Source organism: Cyprinus carpio, chromosome B18 (assembly GCF_018340385.1).
Source record: "Cyprinus carpio isolate SPL01 chromosome B18, ASM1834038v1, whole genome shotgun sequence".
NCBI lineage: Eukaryota > Metazoa > Chordata > Actinopteri > Cypriniformes > Cyprinidae > Cyprinus > Cyprinus carpio.
Genome location: NC_056614.1, coordinates 17,093,525 through 17,118,879, shown reverse-complemented (window position 1 = coordinate 17,118,879; position 25,355 = coordinate 17,093,525). Strand labels below are relative to the sequence as shown.

At 36.1% G+C, this 25,355-nt stretch overlaps 4 protein-coding genes across 6 annotated transcripts; 1 reads left to right on the top strand and 3 right to left on the bottom strand.

Moving 5' to 3' along the window:
- Positions 1 to 301: 301 nt before the first annotated feature.
- On the bottom strand, positions 302 to 13,151 carry LOC109099360 (kinesin-like protein KIF23). 2 transcript variants are annotated; one of them, XM_042744074.1, is made up of 23 exons: positions 13,001 to 13,151; positions 12,461 to 12,527; positions 12,254 to 12,382; positions 9,921 to 10,026; positions 9,698 to 9,834; positions 9,505 to 9,617; positions 9,245 to 9,412; positions 8,484 to 8,596; positions 8,251 to 8,372; positions 7,138 to 7,240; positions 6,967 to 7,046; positions 6,768 to 6,887; positions 6,523 to 6,682; positions 6,233 to 6,394; positions 5,980 to 6,146; positions 4,517 to 4,690; positions 4,106 to 4,288; positions 3,542 to 3,841; positions 2,843 to 3,076; positions 2,672 to 2,760; positions 2,502 to 2,577; positions 929 to 999; positions 302 to 819 (listed from the first exon to the last, which is right to left on the bottom strand). In XM_042744074.1, the coding sequence occupies exons 1-23, from the start codon at positions 13,012 to 13,014 to the stop codon at positions 804 to 806; spliced, it is 2,904 nt and encodes a 967-aa protein (XP_042600008.1). In that variant the 5' UTR covers positions 13,015 to 13,151; the 3' UTR covers positions 302 to 803. The 2 variants fall into 2 exon arrangements, with proteins under 2 accessions (XP_042600008.1, XP_042600009.1); XM_042744075.1 differs by lacking the exon at positions 3,542 to 3,841 and having other exon boundaries at positions 13,001 to 13,150.
- Positions 13,152 to 13,574: 423 nt separating this feature from the next.
- Positions 13,575 to 17,785, bottom strand: paqr5a (progestin and adipoQ receptor family member Va). The gene is given in 10 exon segments (XM_019123018.2): positions 13,575 to 14,179; positions 14,310 to 14,454; positions 14,573 to 14,669; positions 14,748 to 14,792; positions 14,906 to 14,982; positions 14,984 to 15,033; positions 15,149 to 15,351; positions 15,739 to 15,866; positions 16,065 to 16,254; positions 17,545 to 17,785. Coding segments are annotated over 9 exon segments (1,035 nt in total). The 5' UTR covers positions 16,119 to 16,254; positions 17,545 to 17,785; the 3' UTR covers positions 13,575 to 13,943.
- A 428-nt stretch (positions 17,786 to 18,213) lies between these two features.
- On the top strand, positions 18,214 to 22,755 carry LOC109110490 (DNA damage-binding protein 2). 2 transcript variants are annotated; one of them, XM_042744086.1, is made up of 11 exons: positions 18,214 to 18,360; positions 18,460 to 18,624; positions 18,753 to 18,874; positions 19,335 to 19,526; positions 20,164 to 20,309; positions 20,702 to 20,801; positions 20,887 to 21,064; positions 21,170 to 21,315; positions 21,469 to 21,624; positions 22,197 to 22,242; positions 22,331 to 22,755. In XM_042744086.1, the coding sequence occupies exons 2-11, from the start codon at positions 18,477 to 18,479 to the stop codon at positions 22,588 to 22,590; spliced, it is 1,494 nt and encodes a 497-aa protein (XP_042600020.1). In that variant the 5' UTR covers positions 18,214 to 18,360; positions 18,460 to 18,476; the 3' UTR covers positions 22,591 to 22,755. The 2 variants fall into 2 exon arrangements, with proteins under 2 accessions (XP_042600020.1, XP_042600019.1); XM_042744085.1 differs by having other exon boundaries at positions 18,222 to 18,368.
- A 153-nt stretch (positions 22,756 to 22,908) lies between these two features.
- On the bottom strand, positions 22,909 to 25,345 carry LOC109109979 (protein FAM180A-like). The gene is made up of 3 exons (XM_019123022.2): positions 25,121 to 25,345; positions 24,675 to 24,754; positions 22,909 to 23,445 (listed from the first exon to the last, which is right to left on the bottom strand). Exons 1-3 carry the CDS (start codon positions 25,194 to 25,196, stop codon positions 23,119 to 23,121), a joined length of 483 nt encoding a protein of 160 aa, XP_018978567.1. The 5' UTR covers positions 25,197 to 25,345; the 3' UTR covers positions 22,909 to 23,118.
- Between the last annotated feature and the right edge of the window lie 10 nt (positions 25,346 to 25,355).

Below are 25,355 nucleotides of genomic sequence, written 5' to 3'. Positions count from 1 at the left end.
TTTTACATACTCAATTACAGCTCAATGACAAAACACTCCATTCTGATATCTTCCTTTATTTTTCAGTTTACTTTACAAGTTTCATACTTCATCCTAAAGTATCCATTGTCAGCATGAAACAATATGACCCATGGCCATCTTGGTGTAAGAATAAAAACACCTGACTTCTATATCTTAAGCACTGCTGCCATCTACTGCTTCCTTTTAGAACCATATCAAGTGCTTGGAGAACTACATTACAAGTGAACCAAAGAAAAAAAATTGAGATGAGCAAAATAACTCACTATATGAACCAAACAAGTATATCAAATGCTGTTTATTAACAGTTTTGTCTGCAGCAAATGTCATACAAGTGAAACTACATGGAAAGAGTGCTGTTCCAAGGAGATGCATAATAAAGTCATGAAAATGACTTTTACTAAAGGATTTTTAAAGAAACATTAGCAAATGCTTCGACTGTCCCAACTGTCCAAATGCAAGAGAGCACACATCAATATATATATATAAACAAATACCTAATGTGCTTGAGACAGTTAGAAAACAACATTTGTAACACTTTTGTTTTGAAACCCACCCAGACCCACACTTACACCAAATGTGAATTTTACTTGGCAACACAGACAGAAAATGCAGTACAAAAACACCTTTGGTGAACTTGTGTAGTCTTCTATAAAAAGTGTTTTTCCATAAAAGCATTTAAAAAAAAAAAAGTTAAATATTATAAAGTGAATTTGCTATTGCACACAGTGATAAGAGGCTTCGAAAGGAAAGGACCCTGCTGTGATGGCAATACTAGAGCAGTCTCAAGGCTTTCTGCGTCTACAAAACAAAATTGAGGCAATTAAAAAAAAAAAAATAATAATAATAATAATGCTGTTTTCACCAGTGTGACTACAAACAAGTGAAATTATGCAAACAAAGAGCTTACTTTGGATATCCGTGATGCTGGTATCCAGGTCCCAGGTTTGAGCCAGCTCTCATCTCCACTGCCACAGAGCACTAGAGAATAAAGACGAGATGGGTTAGGAAACAAATATTTTCATTTAAAACGTACAAATATGCACACACCCCCATTTAAACATTTGGGGTCAGCAAGTTTATTTTTATAGAAATTCAGCAAGAATGCATTCAACTAGGGACGGACGATAGGATTTTTTGGGGCCGATACTGATGCCGATTTTAACAAACACTTATTGGCCGATTCCGATACCAATATTTGTCACTTCCTGTCTTATTTGAAATTCTGCCATCAAAATAGTATTCTGATCATGTTTTAAATCAGCAATGTCCAAAAACACCTGCATTAAATTATACTAGCAGTTTTATTGCTGCATCAAATAATTTCTAATGAACATGGATTGGATCCATTTAACATTCAGCAGGCCTACATAAATACAGAACAAAGATACATATTTAATAAATGGTGCTTTTTAGGTAGGTTTAACAGTTTTCAGGTACATAAAGTAAACAAATGTACAAACTTTACTGTGTAAATTAAATACATATTCCTATATTTATTCTAATTTGTTTTTTGTATACATTAATATTTTTTGTAAGTTTAAATATGTATGAGATCTCCTTTACTAAGGCAGAACTCTTATTTTGATGGGTTTTCTAGTCTACGGAGCTATATGGATAATGAAAGCATGCAGTTCTTTGGATTTAAAGTTTGTCAGTTTATTAAGTACCCGCTGAAAAGGCATGAGATCTGTATATTTGTTTACTGTTAGTTGTAATAAGTGTTTTGTGTAATTCGCTGTGTTTAGAGTTTAATGTGCACTTCTCGTGCGGTTTTGTCAAGCTCTTATGATTATTTTTTTTTTTTTGAGCGAAAAAGGACACAAACTTAAAACCTCAGTAAAGTTTTGGTCATCATTCAGATGAGGTCCGCTACACTTATGAAAGTTATAAAAGTTTAGTCAAGAAAAGTGTGCAATCTTCTGTCTTTTGTTATTTGATTTGCATTACAGTACAGACAGCAGCACTAGGATTATGCAACAGACATTATACAGCTCAGTGCATTCACGCAGTTAACTAATAAACCATCGGTTTGTTATATCAGCCTTTTTCCTTATATAGACGATATGCCGATGGTTGTAAATTGAAAAAAGTAGTCCGATTAATATCGGCGGCCAATACATCAGTGAATCCCTACATTAAACTGACCAAAAGTGACAGTAAAAAAAAAAAAATTCAAAATAACAAAATCAATTTCAAATACTGCATTTTGAACTTTGTTCCAAGAATTTAAGAGCACAACTGCTTTCAAAATTTGCGTTTTTTACACTACATGACTTCTAAAGGATCATGTGACACTGAAAACTGGAGTAATGGCTTCTGAAAATGGCATTGCAATCACAGGAATAAATTACATTAAAATATTAAAAAAAGAAAACTAATTTTAAATTGCAATACTGTTTTACAATATCACTTTCACTGAATTTGATGAGAGACAGTTTTTAAATATACCAAAAAAGTCAGTGTTGATATCAGTATTTTACCCTCGTCTCCACATCAGTCCAGTCTCCTTCCTTAGGCTCACCATCTGGGCCAGTCTCTGATGATCGTCTCTTACGGCTACAATCAAAAAGCACAACAATACAGAGCATTTACTATGAGACCTAGAAATTATACATGCTGCCAAGATGGAATTGCACTGGGAGGTCATTACCTGGCCGCAACGGGGTTTTCCTGCTTGAGCGTTTCGATATCTGTGAACTGAACAGCCTGTCCTCCACCTCTAGTTTTGAACACTTCACCCTGATAAAGAGCAAAAGATTTGAGTTTCAGCTGACAACCAAAACCCATCAGACTGAGCAAGACCACCAGAAAAAAAAGCTACCTTGATTAGCTTGGTCTGAATCTCTCCATCTGATGCAACTTCCTGGTGCGTCAGAACGTACTTGTCACATTTGGACAGAGCTTTCTCACTGGGAGCATTCACTTTGATGGCATTGGGGAGGTTTGGCTGCAGAACTGTGTCCAGGTCAACGTTAGTGTTGGGTTTATGATCAACCCACCTCTCCCCACCTGCGGAGTGCGAGCGTCTGTGTAGAGGCCGAACCGGCGGCCCAGTCTATTCAATTAAAACACAAACACAGTAAGACAAACAGAAGACGGTCCTTAAGCATGCTCAAGCGTTAGTGTGTTAGTCAATCTCTACAGAAGCACAAACTAAACGCACCAAGCAGGCGGGTAAGAGGAAAGAAAAAAAGCTTAAGATATGTTCCCATTCAAACAAGCTCAAAGATAAATATGCTTTATTAAAGCTGTAAATGCTGACATCATTCAATTGCTTTTCATACACTTTAGACAAGTTAAATTATGTGCAGGAGTAACAGATGACAATGAGAAGATGACAACTCAAATTTATTTGTCTAAAAGTGCAAAACAAAGTCATTACATGGTTAAAATAAGCAGCACATAATACCTTTTTACATATATATCTTCTGGGTAATGAAATGAGAGAAACCGATCAAAAGGTCTACATTAGTGTCTTGTTGAAGCTCTACCTACAACTACAGCAAGATACTCCACTGACCCAGTGACCCGTTTCCTCTAGGTCTACCTCTGCTGGCTGGACAGGCACCTCTCTGGCCCAACACCTGCCTCTTCTCCTGCTAAGACTGTCGGGAAGGCCCTGAGCTCTCTTCCTACGGTCTGGAGGAGACTGGCTACCCTGCCTGCGAGACTGCGGGACACCCTGCTCCCACTCGGAGATGCAGGAGGCCACAGACACACTGCCTGGTCTGAGGAAGTGAGGATCTGGCCTGACCGTCTGAGAGAAGTTATATATAGGCTCCAGGGAGGAGAGGGATGACTGAGAGGCATGGTAGGGAGACTGCAAGCGACATGAGATTAGTACACACATTGTTTGCATGCAGCACACACCAGTACATTAAAAACAGCATTAAAAACAGGTTGGAATCTATAAAAATAAAAAAAAAAAAAAAAAAAAAAAAAAGAAAAGAAAAAAAGTGCACAGGGTAATTATACACACACTGCATAGCAGACCATGCATGGACATATAGAGGAGGTTTGTGGATTAGGTTAGGCATAAATCTCAGGGGCAGGCGGTCTAGAAACGCATGTCAGTTAAACGTACAGGAACAGGTGACGGGGAAGCGGATCTCTTGGCAGGCACTTTGTCCTTTTCTCTGGAAGGCCGCTGTGGCTGCCGGTTCTCCGTCTTTCCCTCAGTCACGATGGCTTTGAGCTGTTTGAGTTTCTCATCCTTCACCCACAGCTTATTCTGCATTTCCAGCTGCTTGGCATTTACCCGCCTCTCCTGTAGAGAACAAACAAAAGCTGCATGTATCACACCACTATTAAATTCAATTCTACACACACAAAAAAAAAAATTCTAACTGTCTCTCATATATATATATATATATATATATATATATATATATATATATATATATATATATATATATATATATATATATATATATATATATATATATATATATATATATATATTAGTTTCGCATATGGTCTATGGGAAGACACTCACACACTCCTTCTCCCACTTAAGCTTGGAGTCAGTGACAATGCCTTGCATGCGTGCTTCCATGCGTCTCTTTTCAGACATTTCCCTTTGCAGCCTCTGTTCTCTGCTCTCCAGTTCGTGCTGTAGAGATCGCTTGTCCTCTTCATAGATGTTGGTAGTTTTCTGTAGAATGTCAATCTGTAACAGAAACATTTTGCAGATGTATGAGGAAATTCAGAACTTTTGTTAGTATGACACTTAAAATAGCTGTCATTCCAACCATAATTATTGTAGCTTAGTTTGTGTTGTAAATGCCAGATATAAAGCTATCAGGCAGACATACACTCATACACTACTGATCAAAAGTTTTAATCTTTAAAGAGACTAATGCTCATCAAGGCTACAACTGATCCAAAATACAAGTAAAATAACTTTACATTTTCTAATTTAATATTTTAAAATGTAATACACTCCCATGATGGCAAAGCGGAGTTCACAGCAGTCATTAAAAAAAATTGAGAAATTAAGCAGAAATAGATATACGGATCTGGTGCTTAAGAAACATTTTTACTATCAATGTTGAAAACAGTTGTGCCGTTTACTTAAAAGAATTTTAACATTACACATGTAATTCTAACACTTTTGCTCAATACAATATCCTTGCAAAATACAAATATTAATTTCTTTAACAAATAAATGAATAAAAAACACCTTTTGAAAATTATTGTACTTAATTCCATTTTTTTTTAATCCTGACTCAGTGGTTACATTTACATGCAACCAAATCTGTTTGTAATCAGATTGACGGCTCAATCAGACTGAAGAGCCTTAATGCAAACACCTTAATCTATCCTACTGAGCTCGAACGGAATGAAATTTCGATCGGATTGAAGGAGGTGGTTTATTCCTTTTCTAATAGGATTGAGAGTGCCTGTTAACTCTCAATCGGATTGAACCACGAAACTGAAAGGACTGTGCATGTGCAATGACACAGAAATCGCATAATGACATGACGCACAGAACAAACAGCTCTTCCTTTTGAATAAAGTGTTAAAAACTTTGTTAAAAACTACTTCCACTCTGCAACTGAAGTGGAGCAGGACAACCTCCCACCAGTCCTTGTTTTGGATACTCATCCACAGGGAACCCGTTTTGGGCATGGGGAGGGGTATTTTTTTGCATGATTTGAGCAGCACGGCACAACAGTTTATATGTATATTTGTCCATAAATGATAAATATTAATTCTGCTGTTAAAAACAAAAACAAAGAAACCATGTAGGAGAGTGGTTATGTGCAAACAGGGAGAAATTCTATATTTGTGCAGTGTGCACAAGTCAGATTTGAAGCTTGACATAAATGCGCTCATCAACCCGATAGCTTTTAGTGTTCACGTAAACACTACAACGAGATTCATCAATCAGAATGAATTCAGTCCGATTGAACCAAAAATTGTCCATGTAAACGTAGCCACTGATGGTACAAATACCTTGTATTCCAGCATCTTGGATTTCTTTTCCAGACGATCAATCTCATTCTTCTGGTTTTGGAGCATTTTGTCCTTTTCACCAAGCTTGCCACGTTGCTCTTGGATAAAGTTCTCCTTGGAGAGCAGGTTGCTGTCCTGCTCTTGAAGCACAGACTTCAGCATGTTGGCTGAAACAAAATCATGGGCAGAAATTTGGAAAAACATTGCGCTTGAAAGAGCATTTAAACAGCTCTGAATAAAGTGATGATTTTACCAGTTTTATTGTACTCCTCGATCATCATCTGTCGAATCTTGTGTCTCTTCTCCAGGGCCTCAATGAGTCTGGGCAGTGTAACATCATCGTTAGGCCCAGAGATCTCACAGGGAGGAAGAGGAGGGAAGGACTGAAGCAGCTGGTTCAATACTGTTGGAGACTCTGTAACAGAATACATCACATAATTGACATTAGCAAAAAAAAAACCTTTAGTATGGAACCAACTCTGCATGTTAAAGAAACTGCACATTTTGTGTGAATGTAACATGAAAGTTCTCTCACACACACACCTCCATCTAGAGGACCACCACGTTCCTCCAGCCTGCGGGTAAGCTCCTCTTTGAAGGCCTGGTTTCTCTGTCGGCGACCAGCAGCGAAACCACATATGGGCCTGTCAACGGGCCGGGCCACTTCAACCTCCTGAGTCATCTCAGCAAAGCGCATCACCAGCTATATTACAGATGAGAAACCCAAATGTCACAGTGGAACCAGAATAAATCTGAGGAAGACTCCATCTTTTGACTGGTTATCTTACCAAGGTCTCCTCATAATCATCAGCTTTTGGATTTACACACACAACCATCCTCACTTTGCCTTCTCCATCAAAGTAGTTCTTGAATAGATGGGTCACTTTGGAGTCTCTGTACGGAACCATCTGAAGACAGAAGTCAAGAGTGCCTTTGATGTTTCTAAACTGTTTAACCAATCACATGGTCAGTTAATGTATCATATACCTTGTTTGTGCCACACATCTGATTCTCCCTTAGCACTTCAATACATGTGCGCAGAGTCATTAAAGACTGATTGATGTTGCCTATGAGAGAAAGAAACCCATATGGTCTTCATAAAACATAACCCTGAAATCCTGAAGGTAATAAAAGTAGTTATTTGTGCTGCTGCCTGACCTGCTTCACGAAGACGGCTGCCCTCTGCTCGGGTTCTGCTAGTGCGTTCACTGCCAGCCAGATCCACCAAACACAACTGGCTCACATTCACCTGATTCTTATCCTGAAAAAGGGAACAAAACATTAAGTGTTTGGTCAGTGGTTCTACTGTCACAATTCAGTGCGCAACATCTCAGAATGTAGGGCCAAAGTGTCACATTTAAAGGTGTAGTTCTTACATAAATGAAAATTGCCATCAATTACTCACCATTACATTGTTCCAAACTCATAAGATTTCTATCCGTGTTTTAAACACAATGAAGATTTTTAAATGAAACTTTAGATTTCTGTCCCTCCATTCCAACAAAACTTTGTTTGACAAATTTAACAAAACTTTGAAAGAGTTTGTTAAAGATATTACAAAAGAAATCCATATGATTAAAGCGGTTTAATTCAAGTTTTCAAAGTCACACTTCATATGAAAGATTTTATTTAAGCATCTATTTACATATGAGCATTAATCAATGCACAAAGCACAAATATGGCAAATGGGAGCAAATCTTGTACATCGCACAAAAACAGGTTTGAGCTTCTGCAAGAACCAATGATGATGCTGCCGAAGCGTCAGTTTTGGTGAAATGGACTTTAAGTGGAGAGACAGAAACCACTCCGGTTTCATTAAAAATATCTTCTTTTAAGCTTCGAATCTTCTGGGTCTGGAACAAGGGTGCCTAGATCATTTGAATCTTTGTGTGAACTACTCCTTTAAAAAAAAATCTCATGATTAATTTAAAACACTTTAAAATGAATCAAACACATGATTCATCCAAACGCTTTATCTAACTTAGCATTTACAAACTGAAATTACCCATAAACTGTAGATTCATAAGGACAGACGCTCTTATTACAGTGTATAAATTTAAGGTGAAATTTTTGAATCATTTTATCACTAGGGGGTGCCAAATCCCTACAAACATCATAAAAAAACCCAGCAACAGACCAGAAGCAGGAACACTGCATGTTTTTCTTTTTTGCATTAGTACTATTATATTTTTAGTTAGCCATATATTCACAAAAAGATCTTGTAATATTTTCCCAAAGAACAGTCTTGAAGGCATTAGAATTAGCACTGACCTGAAGCACATTGTCTCCATCTGCATCCAGAGGTGCTTGTGCCAATTTAATAATGAACACACTGTGAGAGCGGCTGGACTCACGGTTCAGTTGCGTGTTTGCAATCCTGCGCTTCTTCTGACCTGATTTCAGAAAACAATAGATCTTATACAATAGCTCTGTGTGCTAATTACAAACAAACCCCCTATTTAAAAAAAATAAATAAATTTGAGTGAACATCTACATCAGCTTACCTCTCCAAAAGACTTCAAAAGCTTCCTCTGTTGACTTGACCTCAACCTCAGTGCACCCAGCCACATACATGTTGTGATTTTGATCTTCACGCAGTATTTTAGATTGGGGTGGTCTGAAATGTGAAACAGTATGATAACATTTCTGTATCTACAGAGTAGGGAAAACAAGTTGTTCAGTCACACTGCAACAAAGCTCAATCTCTGCATGGGCGCGTACCAGCAAGTAAAACAAAAGCACAAGACAGACAGCCAAAACAAAAGCGGACACAGACACCCTAGAAGCACTTGAAAGCATTAGACAGGATGCGTAGTACAGCTACACAAAGGAAGGAATCTTATTATCAAAATGCAACAAGTCCATCTCTGAATGGATTTCACTGGCCACGTACATGAACTCAGTGTTGTTTCTCAGAGGTGTGCCTGCAACATTCCACCTAATGAAAAAACAAAATACATTTATCTATAAACTAAGTTCATATATTACTTAATGGATTAAATATTAATGGAACTAAACCTAAATTAAAAACCAAAATTAAACTAGCTTTGTGTGAGCTGTGAAAGTAAAATTTCAATTGAGAAAAAAAAAAGAAAAAGAAAAAAAAAAAAGTATTAGTTACCCAAAAAATTGGTACTACTGATACACCCTATTAAAGTAGAAAAGATTTTTTACATAGACTTATGCTTTGGAGTTGATACGGTTTTTGAAAGAAGGCTCTTATGTATTTATTGGATCACAAAACACAGCAAAACAGCCAACTTACTTGGGTTTTATTGGGTCAATGGGAGTCTCTTCCAAAAGATCATAGATGTAGTTGTTGTAAATCTCAATGTAAGAGACAAAGACACTGTAGCTGCTGTCTTCATCCACTCCATCTGCCTTACAAGCCTCCTCTGGGCTGATCATGTCAGCAAACTCAGGGTCAATTCGCCTACAAAACAAGAACAGCATATAAAAAAAAAACTCACTACATTTAATTTAAAACAGATTAGGCACTTTGTAACCTTAATTACTTGAATTAACCTTGTTGTTGGGGTCTTTGGTACAGTTGTCTGGCTGTCTCGCTTCTGTCGGTCCAAGAGCGCATCCACCTGATTCTGCACCTCCATGCCATTTTTATCATCAGGCTTGAAAACCTGATGAGGGAAAGATCGAGCTCAAGGATGGAAAATTAAGTTTACATAACGGAATTAGTGTACTTGATGAATTTGCTTACATATCTCTTGGCCTGGTAGGGGCCGATGCTGTTGAAGATCATGTCGAGTGAACGCGGAAGCAGCCCACCTTGACCAGGTGAGCCAGTCATTGTATGAGTTTTACCACTGCCAGTGACACCATAGGTGAACAACAGACCTAGTTTAAAAAAAGAAAACTGTAGTCAGTCGGGTTGTTTTTAAATAATAATAATAATCAACAAGTGTACAGAAAAGTATATTTACCATTTTTACAGTGAATGATGTCTTCTACCAGAGGTTTGGCAACATCTTCAAATAATTCCCCCTGTGTCGTTTTAATTCCAAACACTTTTTTGAAGGAATATTGTGTCTAAAAGAAATTATTATAGTTAATTTCAGTACTCCAACAAAGCCTAACTGGTTTCATACTATTCTGCACATTTTTTGAATACCTCTGTTCCCTCACGTCGTCCCAAACCCTTAAGACTTGTGTTCGATTATGGAACAGAAATTAAGATTTTCGATGAAATCCGAGAGCTTTCTGACCCTGCATAGACAGCAAATCAACTAAAATGATCCCAGACCCAGAAATGTAGTAATGACATCGGAAAAACAATCCATGTGAGATGCAAAATAATGACGTTAGTAAACAATTCTTCTCCAAACCACATCTTCTGCCATTATAGAGAGTACCTCTGCATGTAAACAACGCAATGCATCATGGTACTCTCCATAATGGCACCCTAGAGTGACACGAAGGAGAACAAATGCTGAATGAAGTTGTTATTTTTGTTTTCTTAGTCTACAAAAAGTACTCTCGTAACTTCATAAAATTCTGGTTGAATCAATGATGTCACATGGACATTTTTACCAAAGTCCTTACTACATTTCCAAGTCCAAGGGAACATTTCAGTTGCATTGCGGTCTATGCAGGGTCAGAAAGCTCTCAGATTTCATCAAAAATATCTTTCATTTTTGGGTGAACTATCCCTTTAAATTCTCCTTATGTTCTATTTTTCTTTTAGAAAACAAAAAAAGTGAAGTGACATGACATACAGCCAAGTATGGTGACCCATACTCAGAATTCATGCTCTGCATTTAACCCATCCAAAGGCCACACCAGGAGCAGTAGGCAGCCATTTATACTTCGGCACCCGGAGAGCAGTTGGGGGTTCGGTGCCTTGCTCAGGGCCACTTCAGTTGTTGTATTGCCAGCCCGAGACTGAACCCACAACCTTAGGGTTAGGAGTCAAACTCTCTAACCACTAGGCCACGACTCTCCCAAGGCTTCATATATTTATTTTGCATCTCACATAAATGTAACCTGATTTAAGGTTATTTGGATGTTTATAGTGAATAACAAGACAAAAACACTGAGAAAGATACTTATTTTCTGCAGTGCATGCAAATTTTAATGCCACAAATTTATGAATTTAAAGTGCCCCAATTATGCCATTTTAACAGTTCCTAATATTGTTTTGGGAGTCTCCTACAATAGGATTACATGCATGCAAAAAACGCATTAGTTTTCTCAAAATGTGCATTTAATATCACCTCATTTTCCAGCGATTCTCAAACGATTCGTTCGAAGCAGTTCTAAGATTCAGTCTCTCTAAACCCCTCCTTTCCATGAGCCTACTCTGCTCTGATTGGTCAGATGGCCCAGTCTGTTGTGATTGGTTTACAGCATACAGCGGTGTCGGAAACGATACGCCTATTTTAATAGTTCTGTATTTTGAACTCTATAGAAAATATAAACCTCTATTATTTATCATACTTGTGATTCAGTGGAGCCAGCTGGTCCAAATAAACTGAGCTAGGGTACTGAGCTATCTTTCAACAGCAAGCGTTTTGTGAATCCCACGTTGAACTCCCCGAGATTAGAGAAGCAGTCGTCAGTAGAATGACGTGTTTGTGGGCGGGATCAGGTTGTTCACGGCCAGCCAATGTAGAACATAGGTGCGCATTATGCAAATGTGTTACCCCGTGACATGTATCAGTCATGGAAATGGGATTCGAATTACTAAGGACTCGTTTAGGCTGTACAGAGTCAATTCTTTATTTTGGGAGACAATACCTTTATTTATCGTGCACTTCCAGCTTTACAACTTTGCCAATCATTTACATTCACATACAGCTATATTACACACTGCATGTAAGACAATATTGGAAATGGCATAATGGGGGCACTTTAAGACTTTCTGTTCCAAGACCTATTTAAAGCCTTAATTTGTGAAAGGGCAAATTAACACCAAGGCCCACATAAACCCTGAATAAGCTTCAAAAGAACGGTTTTGTTTCCATGTTGTTCTAGAACTTGACCTTTCCCAGCAGCACAAAATGATACAACACAGTTTTGCAAATTGTATTAAGCAGTTAATTGTAAAGATAAGACTCAAAAGTGCGAACCCGTCATACTGACCACTGACAGTCCAACTAATACTCAAACTTTTATTACGTAGAAAAGTGCAACTAGTACAAAATTCACCTTTGTGTTGCACAGAAGAAAAATTTACAGGATTGTTGAGGCATGACAAAGAAGAAAATCTTGTTTTAAATTATCATAATTGGCAAAATGAGAGCAGAGAGGCACTCACCTCTTTGAATTCACCATTTCTGTTGGCTTTGAGCCCATCAGGGGCATGTAGCTGAATGGTGGTGTTGCTTATAACCTCAATACAGCATTCCTCATCTTCTGCACCCAGTGGCCGCACGCGACAGTACACCTGCCATACATCTCAAATTAATACACTGGTCAGGATTTTCATTTTCCTAATGTGAGCGAAAAAAAAATTACAACATACTCCAACAGGGTCCTTCTGACTGTTGGAAGCCTTTTTTGGAGGAAGGCGGCGGGGGGTCTTGCCCTTCCTGTTACAAAAGCAAAAAAATAGACATCGGGCAACAAATATATAACGTTATATAATTCAAGTAAAGCGAGTATGATTATGGTTGAAAGAGAATTCTAACTATGTTTCAGGAGTTACAACAGGAAAACGCGAACAGCTTATTACTTAACTAAGTTAATATTTGAATTAAAATGCTGACATTCAGGAAACCAAGCGCTTGGTGCACATCATTTTTAATAATAGTTGACAAACAAATAACTAAACTACCGATATAAACAGAGAACTTAAGACATAAAGCGGGATTAAAGTACAAACAATGGATCTGTGAGGTTAGGTAAACGCGACGGGCGGCGAGTAAGTTAAGAAATGTCTGCTACAACCACTCAAAAGACTTTCATATGAAAACAAACTCGCTTATGAGTTAATAAAAATACGTTTAATAACTCGTTATCGTTCTAATATATCAACAGTACAAAACAGGTATAAAATACTTACGCTTGCCTAATCATGTTGAGCTGTTTTAGTTTAATTCCGAGACACCGTCGCCTTCTTGTCCGTATACAAATTCCGAAGTACAAACGTTCCCTCCGCTGCGTCAGGAAACTGATTTTTCAAATGTGACCAATCAGCGCGTTCAGCCACGCTTTAGATGACCGGATGTCCCGCCCTAAGCTCCGCCTGATATGCTGTTGACAATTTCCGGTTATATTCCAGAATCGACATACTAAGATAAATAAGGAAAAATAGTATGCAAAGCTTTTCTGCCGACAAGCAACTAATGTCAAGTTTTGTCTAACGGTTAATATATAAAAGTATTAATATAAAAATAGCATATATTGTATTAACGGTTAATCTATATATATATATATATATATATATATATATATATATATATATATATATATATATATATATATATAGAGAGAGAGAGAGAGAGAGAGAGAGAGAGAGAGAGAGAGAGAGTATATTGTATAAAACAAAATAATCTACGTTATATTCTATAAAATATATAAAAGCTATCAAATAGCTTTCATTGCATTGTTTTTAGTAAAAATAACAAAACTTTACATATTAACAAGATTTATTTATAAGAAAGAAAGATTGTACACATAAAGTTTTACAGTTTTCAAAAAGGCACTTGTAAAAACGACGATAATATAGTTTGATTCATGTGCTTCAAAAACATGGAAATATGCTTTGAAATTGTGCAAATGTTAAGCATGTGATTAGAAGTAGAGAAAACAAATGACACACTCATTACAAAAACAAATCAAACATACAAAATAATCATAAATTATACAGTCTTATACTCTTCCAATTTACATAAAATCTTCAAGAAATTGTTGCCATTGAACACATGGCTACAATATATACAAAATACTCAGTTTTAAGGGAAACTAACTTAGCTGTCCTGAGTAACCTAATCAAATGTCACAATTCAAATTAATTTGTCCTTTACACCTCTAGTGGAGAAAAGTGCCAGACTGAAGCCATATACTATACAAAGGCCGCAGACCACACTAAAGAATGCAGCTCCCAGAGTGTCTGAAAGGGTGACTGCTGGAAAATGAGCATGAAGCCACTGCTTTCGTGCAGCCATGTCAAGTTCAATGGCAGTCATCTGGAAATACGTGCCAATAATAGCGAACACATGGAAGAGCTGATGACTGTGACCTGTGAAGGATGCATAAATGAACCACAGTTAAGAATTAATAGATTTTACTGAGCTTCAAAAGCATCCCACTAGCGAATTCATGATACTTAGTTTAAAGTTTAAAGAGAATGCAGGGATCTGCAGATGTACCTATGTAGTCAAAACTGCCAGGAGCCAAGCGTTCAGGCAGGTGTGTGGCAAAAAGAAAGCCAGTGAGGACAGCCAATGACGTGTGCTGATAGTGAACAGTATTGGCTTCATTAACAGTGCAACCCTCACCAGTGCACACAAAGATCTATAAATGAAGGCAGAAAGTACTTTAAATTAATTAACTTTGCTCAGTTTCACATTCAATACAAACACAGCCAAAACAAAGAGTTAATTTTTTTTGCAAAATAACCCAAAACACTCACTCTATAAAAGAGAGGGATGTTGTCAAAGAGATATGGATAGACAAAGGCGATTATCCGTAGACATTTACTGAGTTTCTGATCTAATTTTCCAGAACAACTAAAAGAGAATACAGTTAATTTACTGAAAATGTACCGTTTTTCAATGTCAAGATTAAAAATGCAAAAGAGACATTACCTTTTAATGCTGTGATGATTATACTGAAAAAATGGTAAACCAAGTCTAAAAACGAAGAAATACAAGTATTTCAATGTTAATACCATGCACTCAGGTCAAAATCCACAAAGCAGGTTAGAAATATTACTAACTTTTGATTTATTGATTACTTATCCTACCTTGAGTAGCAAACCAATTCAATATAAAAAACATAACAAAAAACATATAAAACAAAATATTATTTAAAAAATCTACTAATCGACCCATTTATCTGGAAATGAATAAGAAGAGTAGGTGATGGCAGAACCTGTGGTCGATCAAATACACAAATAAACAAAAAGTTAGGATAATTCAGTCACAAAAACATTACATAAGTATATAAATATAGTTTACTCATTAGATGAGTTATATTCTCTCCATACCAAGGCTGTAGAAGCTGAGTGCTCCATAATCAAAGAAGAAGCAGATGTGCCTAGCCCTCTCTGACATGGTACTGAAGGTATGAGCACAGCTGGAAGCGAGTGGGTACACGCAGCATGACAAAAGGAACACCACCAAGGGCCAGGTGAAAGGATCCTGCCAGTCATCCTGCACTAGTACTACTGTCAGTTTCCATAAGAAAAACCTTGCAAAAAACAACATTACTTTACATTCTAAAACTGCAAGCATGCATCAAAAGCTGCAGTGTAACAGAGGCATTAATGCTCTTGCAATAAAAAGCATTTTAGATTTTTTATATTTGTAAATATAAGTTTTCAGCACCCTATAAATAGTATAAGTTAATGTGGCAACAATTAAGTTGACCTTGAAAAAGGCTCTATGACATATTGACATTCTCAGCAATGTCTAATGTTTTACTGTACATGAGTAACCTGGAGTTCAGTCTTCAATGCAAAGAGTTAAAAAATAATTTAATGTGGTATTAAGTTAATCTTGTAGGAAGCTTAAATTAAATGCTCAAATTTGTCATAATTTTAACATTAGCTAATGTAACTGTATCAAAATAATTTACCATGTAGGCAGAAAATTAGTCCAAATATTGAGGGTTTCATTCGTTAGCTGGAAAAGACTAAGCACACAGTCTTTGGCAGAGCTGCATGGGTGGCGATACCCTGAAATGATGCCATCCTCATGGAAGACCTACAATGAAACAACTATTTATTAGAAAATCATATTTATTTATCAATTATGTATCTAATGTATAATGTATCTGCTTTAAAAATTCATGACTGACATGATAAGTATACAACCATTATACAACACATTCAACAGTGCAAAACAATGACATTTCTTGCAAATTAACATCAGCATTAAAAAAATACAAACAAAAAAACTTACTTTTGGAACTTGGTTGATGGTGAACACTTGAGGTAGCTTGATGAGATTGAGCATAGTAGAGGAGGGTCCAGCGATTACAAGGTGGAGAGACCATCAGCCATCTACAGAGTTTCTTGACTCCCTTTTTTTTCTTTAGTGTTCTTCTTTATTATAATGTCTCACAGTCCAGTCACCAACTCAGGAAGGGTGCCTATGGGAGTTAACAAATTATGTATTCAATTATGTAATTTACAATATGTTGTTTTAAATCAAAGAATCTTAAACATGAAGCTGTTCATGTGGAAAAACACATGAAAACTAATTAAAATGTAAGAATGTGTTGCTGTTTAGCAAACCACTGGAGATGGAGAAACTAAAATGTATACAACAGCCTTTCAAAAGCTGTTATGAGCAGCAGTGCAATAGACAGGGTTATCTAACCCTATAAACCTTGTGGCTGCAATTTTACCTGCCTGAACAAACACAAATTTAATCATTAAACCCTATTATTCTCATATTTATTCTGACTGAAGAACAGCTACCTGAAAATCACCATCTCTACCTCAAGTTCACAAGTGTTAGTGGAACATTAACTTAGACTGAGAAGGGGGGAAATCACATATATCTTTACCAGTTTGATATACAGTAACTTGACACTTTTTGTTGTTAGGTAGTAAAAGCTTCAATAGATTAATCATTGTCCAATAGACAATAGAGGGGTGTGTTAAATACTAAAGATAACATGACTGGTGTATCAGAGCTCATATTGTGGGAAAAAAATAAATAAATAAATAAAAAAAATAAAAAATAAATATATATATATATATATATATATATATATATATATATATATATATATATATATATATATATATATATATATATATATATATATATATATAATTATTATTATTCCATAGAATAGCTGACTATAAATACACCTCATATTGGGTTCTAATTGTTGTTATGTGCAAAAAAACACAAAAATACTTAAGATGACAAGTAAATTTAACGTATAACTGGGCAATATCTTTAAATAGTGAACAATAAGGTACAGTGAACTAGAACACACTGAACTTGACACAAAAAGTTAAAGCATACAGGTTTATGTGAGGAAGAAAATTAACTAGTGAATCCAACCAAATATACTTCAGTACATTACTCAAAGCAGTGATTGTTTTCAGCATACGCGTTTCAAATACTGATAGTGATTATTGGTTTAGTGTACAGCAAAAATGTGGGAACGCTTTAAGCCCATCACACGCACCAAAGCACAAAAACAGTTTCAAGTGAAGCTCATCACTCATGACGAACAACAAGTGGATCAAGTTTGCATTGAAAATACCAGGCAAAATTCTTGAATTAATTATTTGTCCTACACAACGGACTGCAAATCAATGATATACCTCATAAAATGCCTAAATACCTTCCTATTTCTCAAAAGACAGCCGCTTTTATTCATATAGCTATGTATCTCAAGTCTGTTCGCTGACACACTTACCTTCAGATGTATGTGCTTTCGACGTTTAGTGTGTGAACTGAATAAACAACATACAGTGAATGTTTGATTTTTCCCTAAATAGAGAGTGGGAGGGAAACCATGCCTTTCTTTGTTTTCGTTGTCAGCTGTAGGTCCCTGGGCTTCTGTGATTGGCCAGCATACTCTCATGAACGCGCCGTATCCAAGACGCTGAATTCTCCCACTACAAGCAGAACCCATCAGAGAAGTGGTATAGTTTTACAGATGTTGGTAGTAATTTTTGTTGTTGTTGTTGTATTAATATATATTTTATTGTAAACTATTATATCTAAAGATTTTGTTTGTTTTAATATTTTCATGACCCCAAACTCGTCTAAAATGAATGCAATTCTAAATATTATATCTCAATTATAATTACATAGTAATATATTATGCTCATATTATTAGTTTGAACTTAGGCTGTAATTAACATTTATGAAAGTAAGCAATGCAATTGAGTTTTCAGGCAATATTTTTGTACACTAAACAGGAATTTATGAATATTTCTAGTGCAGTTTATTTTCATGTCTTTAAAAAAAAATGAAAATACTTAAATCAGAAATAATATCACAGTCATAATTTATTTGAAATAAAAACCGTACCCGATTTGCTCAAAGTATGTGGATACTTGACAGCATTTAGTGGCATCTAGTGGACACATTCTGTATTGCGCGTAACGTTACAAAACATTCGGTTTCTTACGTCACTGATGTCGTCAAAATGCATGTCTGTGTAGCGGTGTTGTTGATCTGTGACCATCTGATGGTGAATGTAATGTAGATCGTTTTACGTCTGCAGGTAAGAAAGTAAGTGCACGATTCTAGTCGATCGGTTTGTATCTACAATTTCAACAGTGATATATTTGACATGCAATGTGTTTGTCAACCTCTTTCAAAGAGAAAGTAAAACTTTTAATGGCGCGAGGAACGGCTCAGACAGATTCCTCTGCATCGAAGCAGACGAAGAATGTCAATTCAAAGAAAAGACCGAATGAAGAACAAACTCAAACACTCTCCAAGAAGCAGAAAGCCAAAAATGAAGGCAAAACAGCGCAAAAAACTGGTAAGCAAAGCTGCGAATAATATGCAAAGAGTTTAATTTATGAATGAAAAACCAACTTGTTTACAGGACTAAACAGACATTAATTTATATTTTCTAATGAGCTGAACTGTATTTGTGTAATGTAACAGAAACCTACATACAAGCAAGTGTCAAATGGATTGGAGGTCAGAAAAAAGTGGGACAAACAAGTATCCTTCACTACATTTACAAAAGCTCCTTGGGACAGAGCATCCATGCTCAACTGCGCCAGGTGATGACAAGCACATAATGCATATATATATATATATATATATATATTCTTAAAGCATCTTAGATATGTTGCCACAGTTCTTCTGGGTTTAGTCTGTCTCAGTTTGTTCTCATTCTTCATGTCATTCCAGACAGACTGGATGATGATGATGATGAGATCAGATCTCTAGGTGGAGCACTGGCTGTTGTCAAACTCCTTGTTCAAACAAAAATCTCACTGGAATAATACAATTAATGGCAAAATGAATGTTAGGAACTGTAAACTGATATTTCCTACTGACACACCACAGCAAAAGATAGAAATAACTGAAATAAAACAATTTTTAGCTGGTGAAAATACTAGTGTTCTAAAAAAAATTTGGCCACCACTGTATATAATGTACTTGTGAACTTTATAGAAAACTGGTGTAAGTTTTCTACAAATATTACAGTATAATGTAACACTCCCCATTGCTTTATAGTGTCTGCAAGAGCCTTTTATACGCTCACTTAGAGCCTACAAACTTCACCGCACAGCCAGCCCCTTCGATCGGAGGGTCACTTGTCTGGAATGGCATCCCACCCATCCCACCACTGTTGCAGTGGGCTCCAAGGGAGGAGACATCATCCTGTGGGATTATGATATGCTGAATAAGAGAACCTTCATACAGGGGGTGAGATAAAGCCCGATTAAGTGAAGAATATAATGTTCAAAATGAAGATAAAAAATATTTGGACACTTTGTAGTTTCTAGAAATTTGGACACTTTCACTTTTAGAAATTGTAAACATGACTCAAGTGAAGTTACTTCTGAGAAATGTTAAGAATCTTTTGTTTGCAGATGCATCTTGGTTTGAAATGTATCTAATTATGCAATGACATACATTTTAAGTGTCCAAATACTTTTGGGGTTTCCTTAAAATCTAATTATTGTGAAATTTATACTGTGTTCCTCTGCAGGGTAGTTTACTGATATAAATGGTTAACTCACTTGAAATAAAAAATTCAATATAAATGCATAAATAGCTAATAAATAGTCTATTATATACCATTAAATGTAGTACTATATACACTCTCAGAAAAAAGTACAAGACTGTCACTGGGGACCTTTCAAACGGTACAAATATGTACACTTCGGGCACTAATATGTACTATTTAGGGGTAAGTAAGGTACATAGATGTACTGTCACTGTGACATATTTGTACCTTTTTTCTGAGAGTGTAAAAGTACATTTTAGCATTTGCTCAGATTACAATAGATCAAAGGTGCAGTTTTAGCAACTGCTGAGATTTTCTTCTCTGTTCTTGCAGATGGGTCCTGGAGATGCCATAACAGGCATGAAGTTTAACCAATTCAATACCAATCAGCTGTTTGTCTCATCTATTTGGGGTGCTACCACCCTTCGGGATTTCACTGGATCGGTTGTACAAGTCTTTGCCAAAACAGATTCATGGGAGTAAGCGAGTTCCTTTATTAGCAGTTATGGTAGTTCTCCCATTTGCTCTCAAAGAAGCATAGACCACACCGAGATTTAAAATACTTTTAAATTGAACTTGAAGTTGATCTGATACTTCTGTCCTGTTGTAGGGCATTTCTGTTCATTCAGCTGAATTATAGTATAATAAGTTTGCGAGTTCAACATAAGTTATCAGTGTTTGATTCCGTTGGCTCTTAAAAATGAAAAAACTTGCCTTTGTTTGAAGTTTAACATAGTTTCAGTGTTAACAAAGTTTAAAAATTCAGTTCCATGTCATAGATAAAGTGGCCATTGAATGGTAAATAAATTAGATATTATGTTAAGATATGTTTGTATATATCGTTTTAATGCCACAAATGTTACTCTCCCAGTTACTGGTACTGCTGTGTGGACGTGTCTGTTAGTCGTCAGATGCTTGTGACTGGAGACAGTACTGGACGACTACATCTGCTTGGCCTTGATGGACATGAGGTAAGGGAGGGAATATCTAAATCAATTCTCATTGCCAAAATCAAGAATAAAGCTGTCTGATAGTCGTATTTTCAAAAACATTTAGATTTTCAAAGAGAAGCTGCACAAAGCCAAAGTGACCCATGCAGAATTCAACCCTCGTTGTGATTGGCTGATGGCTACATCCTCTGTTGATGCTACAGTAAAGCTGTGGGACCTCAGAAATATTAAAGACAAAAGCAGTTATATCACTGAATTGCTTCATGAAAAACCAGTCAATTCTGGTAAGAGAGTGTATATGATTAGTAAAGTGAGGAGGGGAAGAAGGAATAAAAGTCTCTCAACTGTACAGTGCAAATTAATTGAAATGAATGTTCTTTTACTTTCAGCGTACTTTAATCCAACAGACAGCACCAAGCTCCTGACTACAGACCAGAGGAACCAGATCAGGGTATATTGTTCTTATGACTGGTCTAAACCTTATCAAATAATTGTTCATCCTCATCGACAGTTCCAGCACTTAACACCCATCAAGGTAAGAGGTCCTTTAGCCTAAACTGCAAGTTTCACTAGCTTGGCTTTTTTTTTTAACACATGTTGTTTATGTTGTAATCAAGTTTACAGGCATCTCAGAGATCCAGGATTATTGATGTCCTAGAGTTTAGTTTTGCTAATTTTTTTCCATCAGGCAACCTGGCATTCCATGTATGACCTCATCGTGGCTGGCCGTTACCCAGATGATCAAGTTTTAGTCAATGACAAGAGAACTATTGACATTTATGATGCCAACAGTGGTGGGATTGTGCATCAGCTGAGAGACCCCAATGCAGCTGGGATCATATCTGTAAGAATGTTTTTTTCTTTTAAATATATATTTTTTAATGTTAATGATTAGAATTCCTAAAATTGTATACACTACCACTCAAAAGTTTGAGTCAGTAAGATTTTTTTAAAAGAAATTAATACTTTGATTCAGTGAGGCTGCAGTAAGTTGACCAAAAATGAGAGTGAAGACAAAACATTAGAAAAGATTTCTATGTAAAATAAATGGTGTTCTTTTGAATTTTCTGTTCATCAAATAATGAAGAAAAATTTATTATGATTTCCACAAAAATATTAAGGCACATTTTTAAGTATTGATAAAATGGTTCTTGAGCTCCAAATCAGCTTATGTTTTCAGAAGGATCATGTGACACTTGACATTTTAAAATATATTAAAAAGATTTAGTCAAATTGTAAAAATATTTCACAATATTAGTTTTTTTATGTATTTTTAATAATATTATTATAGATTTGGCGACCATAAGAGACTTCTTTTAAAAATGTTTTTAACGGTAGTCTATATATATAATCGTAGATGGACTTCATATCTGATGGCAGGCACCACTATAATATTACATGTTTTTTTTATTTCAGCTCAACAAGTTTAGTCCAGCTGGAGATGTGCTGGCTTCTGGAATGGGTAAAATATAATTTACTGTTTATAATCATAGTAGTCACGAGTGATAGAAGATATAATTAATTTGAAAAGTTGTACACTTTAATTACAGGCTATAACATTTTGATCTGGAACCGAGAGGACAAACTGAACAGTGTTAATGGGAAACAGACAATGGAGACAGTGGAGGACAGTGGAGGCAGACCTGGAACCTCCAGATCCCAGCGTAGCACTCAGCAGCGCACAAATAGAGACAGAAGAGCGGCTGCTGATGATGCCAAGCTCAAGAAAAAGCTGTCATCATCAACAGAGGCCAAGTCCAAGACCAAGAGCAAGACAGAATGCAAGACATCAAAAGCAAAGAAAAAGTGAGAGAGAATACACTGAACTTTAAAACTACTCAGGCTCATGTCAATATATAAATCCTGGAACAACAAAAAAATTAAATACAGACTTGTTTTGTTACATTTTATAGGGCCTAAAATATGTATATTCTGTTCAAAATAAACTTTTGTACTTTTTTTTTTACATCAAAAACTTCGTCATGTGTCTTTATTAGTGTAATAAGAGGTTCATATTCTTTGAGTCATATAAACTAGGCACAAATAATCACGATGTTACTCTAAATGATGTTTATTTAAGAAAGTTTGGGAGGAACATGTTCAGATAATCTACCCAATCAGCACCTCTGTCCCTCAACAGTTTCCAGCATCCCTTCACCACCCCAACTCCTCCCTCTTAACTTTTCCTATCCCAGTCTAGGATATGGGTGAGTACTCTGAGTTCAGGCCAAATTCCGAACTCAGAGCCCTCCCCTCGGACAGCACACAAAATATGCACACTCTTTATCTGATTTTCTGTACGTGTGAACTTGTGAATCACTGGTATGTTTATTGTTAGTTAAGACTTGCGTAGCTGAACGAAAGTAACATTTGCAAAACGACCAAGAATATCCATCCAGGCCTGCTGCTCTGACTCTAGCCTCTGGTTTCGTGCCTGGTAGGCTGAATAGATAGTCCCAAGGAGGAGGGTCTCAAAACGGGCCTGAGTGAAAGAGTTGTCTTGCTCTTCCAGCATAGCCAGTAACTTCTCCACTGCAGAGACAGTCTTTGGGATACTGTCATTTATGAGAGATAAGAAAGCTCGCCCTTGTCGCATCGATGCAATTTCTTGATCCCGCATGACAACATTATTGTCAGCATCAATCTCCAGTCCAATCCATAAGAACTAGGATTAAACAAAAAAAAATTGTAAGCTGATATGTATTGTATGGAGCCCATTAGGGGATGGGGGAAAAATTAGCTTATGTTTGCTTGCAAAAAGATTGTTTAAATGTGCCTTTGCTAACAAAAGCACTGAAATGTAAAAATTTCTTGAGGGAATGTCTTGAATGGAAATGTTTTTTGGAAAACCACATTCTTGTGAGCGAATGCAAAGTTTCTTGAGGAACAAACATTTTGCTTGCAAATTCAGAAAATATAATCATATGATTATTATTAAAAATATATTTGTTTAATCTCATGTTTTCCATCACCATGTGCCCTTTGGGATTTAATAGTTGTTTAGGAGTTGTTTCTTCAGCAATTGTCTATATTTGTAGTTTAGTTAGATCATAAGATTATAATCATAGTATTTATTTTGCATTTTGCTTAAACAGTCCAAAAGTGTGAGAACTGATTAAATATTCCATGTAGTCTCTCAATACATAGTTATAAAAACTGCATGCATAGTACTTATGGAGCAATTAGAAATGTTTAAAATATTTTAGATGAAATGTAGAGTGAATTTCTGCGTAACATTTTATGTACAATAAAGGCTATTAAGCTTATATTGAAAATGGTCATAAAAAAGCACCTCAAAGTGTATTTAAGATAAATTTTATCATTCCAGTTACACACTGTTATAGTATTAGTTTTTAACTGATCTCTGAAATGAATGTGTTCACTACAATAATTAATTTAATTAATAATAATAATAATAATATAATTACTGTACATCAATATATGTGACCCTGGACCACAAAACCAGTCATAAGTAGCACGGTATATTTGTAGCATAGTATGGGTCGAAATTATTTATTTTTCTTTCATGCCAAAAATCATTCAAATATTAAGTAAAGATCATGTTCCATGAAGATATATTGTACATTTCCTACCGCAAATATATCAAAACGAAATTTTTTATTAGTAATATGCATTGCTAAGAACTTAATCAGGACAATTTAAAAGGCAATTTTCTCTATTTTTTTTTTTTTTTTTTTTGCACCCTCAAATTCCAGATTTTCAAATAGTTGTATCTCGGCCAAATATTGTCCAATCCTAACAAAGCTTATTTATTCAGCTTTCATGTGATGTATAAATCTCAATTTGTTTGTTTTGTGGTCCAGGGTCACATAGGGTAAAATAAATTGTGGCTTGTATTGCTTTGTGGAATGTATTTCAGTTATACCTTCTTACCTCAAACATCAGGTTAGCATCATTTACAGATCTGATAAAACCTTGATGTCCGAGTCCTCCGTGCAGAACCGCTGTAACATCTGCATGATAGCACAGACTCATGAGTTACATGAAAAACATTAAACTTGAGCTATTCAGAGCAATGTGAGCAATGCCATGATAAACTGAGTATGAGTAATACAAAACCAAAGTTTTAAGCATCAAATAGTGCTTGTAGAAAATAAAGGGGGAAAATATGCGACTCTGACGTCACGGTTGGCAGAACTCATGTCCAACATGCCACAGAAGTGCCAGTGCTAATAAAATCAAGCACTACTATTATGATTACAAGGAAACCAAGCCTGCAAATATATGATTAATCTACATAAAAGTGTATAACAACAAAGATTTAAGTGTTTAAACAGAAGAACTGCACACATCTTCTCTTGAAGTTGAAAAGTCTTTACCTGAGTTATTCCAGGGCTCCCTGAAGCCAATGAGGCACAGGACAACACATACCACTTTAATCTGAGTCAACAACATTGCCACAAAAATAAAACTGCACTTGATTCACGCAGCTTTCAGTCGTCAGCCGTTTTAGCCCCACAAAAACGGGATTCCTGAGTTAGGCAGTCTTTAGTGCGTTGCATTTTTTTACCTGCGGAAAAACACAATTTGAGCCAAACTGGGAGAAAAAAAATT